The following is a 7064-nucleotide window of genomic DNA, read 5'->3' on the forward strand; positions in this document are numbered from 1 at the left end:
CTCGCATACCTCACAGTATTACTTTGGATGGTGGTTGAGTTGTTTTTTTTTATAGTAAATCATCAAACTCAGGAAAAGTTAAACAATAGTATTTTTTTGAATGTATTATAGAACAAGTTGTGCACGTGTAACTATTAAACATTGCAAGCGATCGGACAAACGTTACTGCTAGTTAGTGTTTAATTAATTATAAGTATATTAAGTGTGTTTTAAATATTGTCGTAGTTCGAGGAGTAGATTTGTCTTAACTCGTAGGAGTAGTATTGTCGTAACTCGGGATTACTTTAAATATTAATTTTATTAAGTTTGATATGGTAGACATAGATAATTTTGATAATAAATACCCAAACGCCTTCTAGGTGGGTCTCGGGGCCTCCCTAGGAGACCTAAACCCTGTTGATATGCAGGTCAAACCAAAATGTCGTCTTGAATATTTGAAAGCCCGACTCGAACCTTATGCATTATTAGAATAGTTTGGTAGAAGAGGGGGGAGGGGTTACCTTTTTTAGAATATGCCCCACCTATGGTTTCTATTCTGCAGAAAATTGGAGATAAGCGTTTATGTGAAGATTACATTAGGACTGTCAACCAGGTGACTGAGCCAGATACAAACCCAATGCTTACAGATAGTTAGGAGTTTGCAACAATTGCAGCTGTTTGATATTACATAATTCATGAAAGAGCTTAAACACAAGTTATTGTTTCAGACTCTACATCAAAATTATTAACTTTGAATTCATGCAATTTTGAAACAATTAATGTCAGCACCGTTGGTGGGATTAAAGAGATGGCATAATATTGCACAGAAATAATAATGTATCGTAATTTTAATAACTGTTCATGGGGGCTACCTGGCACATTGCTAAATATAAAGGTTAAAAAGCAACCAAATATAAAGTGGAGACACATGAAACTACTTTTATCAATAGACATATTGATAAAATCTTTCAAAAAAGACAATCCGATCCGAGCATCGCCGGGGCAACATCGTTGTATGGATAAAATATCATATAACGAGTGACGCCTCTGACCCCGCGGCACGAACACCCAGCCGTGTGAACCTGAAGATTTCTGACACCACACAAGCTATGGAATTGCTATCCTTAACATCGGGGCAATTATGTCGTCTTAGGTATAGGTTATAAGTTTTAAAATGTAATTTTTAATGTAATATATATATAGGTCAGTTTCGTACTTTTCTGGAACCTCCGGTTGCCACCTTATATAATTTATTATATTACTTAATACTTTATAAACACTTGAAGGAAAGCAATGTAGTGTATAATTAATACTTGCACGATATTATTAAAAAATGATATGAATTATAATGATTAAAGTAGGTAAATCACTTCATTCCATTAGGCTCTCTCATTCAGTCTTGCTACATAGAGCAATACATATGCAATAGTTATGATAGAGGCTTTCTCTATATTCTTCAATTAATAATTTAAAGCTCGGCATCGTTTGCATTTAAGTTAGTCTCGGGACAATCTAATCTCTATGTTAATTTGCAATTATCACTATGCTTCTTGTTATAATCAAGTCATTGCTACTAGTATTGCTTTTATTTTTTATTTCTAAGAAAACAAAACTGTAATTATATCTATTTGTGTTCGTCACAAGAGAGATCGAATTATAAACACATCTGGCTGCATTTTTAATGTTTTTACGTTTTTATTTTAGAGTAAATTAATGAAGCCAAATTTATAAACCATTAATTAATATAAAAAAGAAGTATGTTTTATGTGTGAGCGACATTAATATCTAAACCAAGGATGATCTTTTAATGAAATACTTAAGCCTTATATTTAATTTATACATAGATAATTAGGCAGGGAATTAAGATTGAAAATACTCTTAATACATTTGTTACAAATGTAATAATGTTAAATGAAGTAAATTTTGTCAATGACAAATATCTTTAAAAAGGAATGAAGTGAAAGGTTTTTTCTTTAATGTATTTTGAAAGCTTATTTCTCGCTTACTTACACCATAAGGGCATTAAAGACTTGAACATAAGGCTGAGTACATACTTTTTTAAATTTATTTTAATCAAACGTGAAATAGTTATTGTATAGTGTATTTCAAATAAGTTATTATTATAGTGACGCCAGGTCCTTCAGTTTGTTTAATATAAACTATTGTAACCAAAACTCGTGTAGATAAGTAATTTAAAGTTTTAAGAGGATCGTAACCATTTTACACGCCAAATATTGATGTTATGAAAAGTTAAACCTATTATATCAATTCTCATCAAATCCTACCCATACCTAGAAAAGCTATTAAAGAGATATTAATGTGCCTTCGGTTGTACTATATTAATTAAGGTACAATTATTATATGGCAAATTAGAGAGTATTAATATATGCCACTGATAAGTTACAACGTAATCTAAATCCGCGGTCGGATATCGGTAAAATAATTACATATAAATCTGATAATGACGGGAAATAAATGAGATATCTATCAGATCCGATCCAATTATTGGATTTATGGTGTCACGTTGGATATGCCGGCAGTCATTTGTCACTTTGTGGCGACACGACCACTATTTATCATGATGTTAGGATAGTACCTACCACCTAATAGTGTTGCCATATCTAGAGCTATTAGAATAACTAATGTAACTAATGTTTCAATAGTTAAAATAATTGAAAAAAACATAATATTTTAGAGTTCAATAATAATTTGATGAACATCTTAATTAATTATTAGGTTGCTAATAATATAATTTAATATATATTTTTCTAACATTGTTAACGTCAAGCAATATTGAGCCATTACTTGGATTAAAATTAATCAGAAATTTAATAGAAAATGAAAAAAAAAAACAATGAGACCATCAGGATTCGATCCTATAATCTCAGAAAAATCTCGTTCCAATTGCTTCACATTAAAATTAACTTATAATATTAAAGCATTCAAGAAACACTTAACTGAGCAAAAAAACAACAAATTTAAATAATGCTGTACTTATATTGAGAAGTCTTTTCCCCATTTATGTCGTTTTCTAGACAAAACAAGGACTTCTTTATTTATAGTACGCAATATATTCCCACAATTTAACTGTAGAGCTTTTTGCTGACGTTACTAATTATGGTATAAGATGTAATAAATCACTTGAACGGTGCTGCGATGGCTTACACCCTCCTCCGTTTCCTGTCGCAAAACGTTTGTATTGTTAAGTTAAATTAATGAGTATACCACAAAACAAAATTAATGATTGTGTTATTTAACCGAGCTTTTGCGAAATTTTCAGACCGTATAAAACATTTATAATTCACAATTATGAATCGTCCCCATAATATTGAACACGTGTTTCGTATCATTTAATCTTTGTTTTTTGTTATTGATCTGCTCTTTTGAGCTGCTTTGTTTTGCGCGAACAACTCACAAACTTCCTTTATTAAGGCATACCGACATATTGTGGCAGTAATTATATTGAAAGTGATTTTAAATTTGATTGAATGGCGAGTTAATCTGATTATCTGAGGGTAAGTCGAAAGTAGGCTTTAAAGCCAGATAGAGGCTCTGGTACTGGTATAACCTTCTGTAAAAGTTTTATTCCTAAAGGCCAGATAGTGGTTAATTACGGATTGTAAAGCTTTGGTAAAAGTTTTATTGAACTGGAATTTTCCCCTAAAACGGAACTTAGTTGGTTTTTGTAAGAGCCAGTTAACAGCTAACAAAAATCAAATGTGTTAAATCTAAACGAATTAGCAGGAATCTTTTTTTAAGCTTTTAATTGATACAACTGGTTTTGGTTGTGAAAAATATGTTTTCAAAAAAAAAAAACTCTTGAGTTGTTATAATAAAGTATAAACTTATTTACTTTATTTTATGCTGTCGGGAACGAAAATTGTTCAAATATAACGGCGCTTTGTATAAGTTTAACTGGGTGGAACGGTAGCGCATTGTTTTATTTAGCTTTTGAGTGGTTTTATTATTGAAACAGTAATCTAGTCAAAAAAGCAATAAAGAAATTATATATATATATATATATTTTGGTTTTAATCGAGTTGGAAACACCATTAATTTTTGACCATGACTTTTTGATTATTATCTACCAAGCGTTACTTTTTGATGCAGGTGGCCTCTTAAGTTATATCAGTACTATAATCAAAACCTTTTTTGTTGGTTATATAACAAATAACAGATTTAAATATTACTATGTGTGATGTTAGTGGAATGTATATGGAAACAATTCGTAACGCTAAAGCGTGGTTAAAGCCAGGAGTTTAATTTTTCAGGAAGTCAAATTTTTTTCCGATGTTTAACTCTTAATGACTAAATTGTATCAATCCATAGTCATCAACTATACGAACATTCTTATGGCCATAAAGTTAGCTAAAGGAACTTGATCCTTTCACGTCTGTGATGTGTATCAACATTTGTTTGTGAGACTATTGAAATATTAATTGGACTAAGAATTGGTTCCACAATATGTAGTTAGTGCATTTTGCTTATATTCGATACAATGGGCAAGAAATTTAAGACTTAAATAATAAATGACTAACCGCCTGATATTTATATCTCGTCTTGTCGTCTTCAGTCGATTAGTACAGACAATTCGGACATTCGAGGACTAAATCAAGAACTTAATCCAATATTATGGAGCAAATTCTAAAATAAATATTTTTAATTAAATGTGAGTTGCCCGAAACTATATCAGAACATTATTTCTTCAGAAATAGCTGATAATGTTTTGTTAACTGTAGATACATAGGTAGTAATAAATATTCCAAGATACCTTTTATTTTCGCTCACTGGCTACATTAAATGTACGTCGGCTAAATTGTAATATTTTTTAAAATTTCTGTTACCCTGCAAGGCGAGGGTCTCTAACGCTGGTTGTTTTCATCGAGGTGTACAGAAAACACAGTATTTATTATATTTTTATTACGCATTTTTCTCTAATAACACAGTAGTAACGTATTTCAGCAGACGATGTAGCAATTTATATTAAGCTTGAAATGTTAAATCAACAGCTATTCGTTTTTTGTATCCGATTTCAATATCTCTGAAACAGGAATGATATTATTATTATGCATTTTAATACATATTATGATTTTTTTTTTACTAAACGGAGTAGACGTTATAGTGATCATACATCGAATATAAGTACAAAATAATTTATAAGTACTCTTACCTTTTTATTTTCCGTAGGGACAATAATGGCCTTCCCTGAAGGTATAAAATATAATATAATATTAAATGTTTTTGATTCGGCATAGATAAAGTACATAAATTGAAAATTAAAATAACTATTTCTCGAATAAATGTTTTTTTTTTAGAACATGTATAAAAAGAATTAATAAATAACTTTGACTGCTTATTATGTTTAACTTTTAATTCGTTTATATCAAAGTGAAGTTTGAACTTTCATGTTGCTTTTTATGAAAATATTTTTGATACTGGAATACTCGTAGTAAGTTTTTGATTAATATTATTTTGTTTCTGTGAAAAAGGTATTAGATAGATAATCGATTTGTATCCGATTAACGGTTGATTTTTTAACATACTCTAAAGATAATTGTGAATAGCAATAACTTAATTTCATCTTACTTATTGTCAGCCTGCTTACTCTGCAGCATGAGTGATAAGGCTGTCTTCGATGTGCGTTTTTTGAGTGAACCAAAGTCTACATCTTTGTTCAACATTCGACCTAAATGATAATGATAATCAATGATTTATCAAATATGATGTTAAATATAAAAAGGGCTTTCAATATCTAATTGCATAAAAATATTCCAAAATATTAAATGGTTTCTGTAACTGTAACAAAAGTTATTGATGTATGAAAAATAAAATTATTATAACTCATAATAAAATAGGAGTTAATAACGTATAAAAATATATAATAATTACATTTTTAATTGTTATATTTAAGAAGTTTTGAGAAATCTCATCAAATTTTTATACGAAGAGCTTACATATATATTTTTTTAAATAGGTACAATTCTTACTTCTGTATGTGCCTGAATCCACTTTCTTGTACTTCAATGCTTGAGTCTTTGGAAATAGTCCCGGGTAAAGTTGTAATGGAGTGCGGTAAAAATCTGCAAAAGTTAAATAACTTTTCACAACAATTTTTATAATGTATGTAGGTATTTGTTATGAAATGCACTTTTTATTTTTTTAACGACGTCATATAAGTATGTAAAAAAGATTTTCTATAATAAAACTCGGAATACAAACATAAAGTTGGATTTTCGATTTCATCTTCCAAAATGATTTCTTCAGCAGGAGAACTTCTCAAGTAATCTATAATATAAAAAAAGTATTATTTAATTACTAAAAAATATTAAAATACTGGCAAAATAATTTACTATTACTGTTTAGTCAACTAAATACTTAAGATTTTATACTTACTCTTATATAAATTAAAGCCATCGTCTAAGTTTGTGCATTTCACAGAGATAGCAGAAATATAGATAATTAAAATTAATGATTCCCTCATATTAAACTTATAAACTGTGATTAATAATTATGACGACGCCGCGACTGCCGTAATACTGGCTTGATAAACGTCAACTCCCCCTTTTATATTTACGACTAAGTTTAGAAAATGGTTATGGCTTAGAAGGAATTAATGTTGTTAGTGTGGAGTTTGATTCTGTTTGATGTAAAAAAAAAATTACCTATTTTTGTAAAAAGTCTTGTACTAAATAGTATGTCAGTGCGAGACGTTGTATATTTTCATTGATTTTTACATCTTCATATATAATTAATATTTTTTAAACACTAATTGTGCTTTATATTGGGTTTTATTACGCTTTTCCTGTATGTATGTATGTTTGTAGTGTTATGCAATATATGTATATATAAAAATGAAGCTACCAATAAATGAAACTGTCATCTGAGAATAATCTGCCTCCGCATTGCTTGCATGTGACAGTTACAGAAAATACCTCCTGGAAATAACATGACATTTTAATACAAGGCAAAAGAAAATTATGATAAAACATAAATTCTTTCTTAATATGGCGTATTATTTAAATACTTAGTACATTTTAATATTTCCAGGTAGATTTCAGTCAACAATTATTTGCCTATAATAATTT

The 7064-nt window shown here is 29.3% G+C and overlaps 1 protein-coding gene across 1 annotated transcript; it reads right to left on the reverse strand.

The window, feature by feature from the left end:
• Positions 1-4913: 4913 nt before the first annotated feature.
• LOC116769036 (uncharacterized) lies at positions 4914-6503 on the reverse strand. Its single transcript, XM_032660015.2, has 6 exons — positions 6373-6503; positions 6199-6264; positions 5967-6059; positions 5566-5665; positions 5150-5184; positions 4914-5020 (listed from the first exon to the last, which is right to left on the reverse strand). Exons 1-5 carry the CDS (start codon positions 6458-6460, stop codon positions 5154-5156), a joined length of 378 nt encoding a protein of 125 aa, XP_032515906.1. The 5' UTR covers positions 6461-6503; the 3' UTR covers positions 4914-5020; positions 5150-5153.
• Between the last annotated feature and the right edge of the window lie 561 nt (positions 6504-7064).

Source organism: Danaus plexippus, chromosome 5 (genome assembly GCF_018135715.1).
Source record: "Danaus plexippus chromosome 5, MEX_DaPlex, whole genome shotgun sequence".
Lineage (NCBI taxonomy): Eukaryota > Metazoa > Arthropoda > Insecta > Lepidoptera > Nymphalidae > Danaus > Danaus plexippus.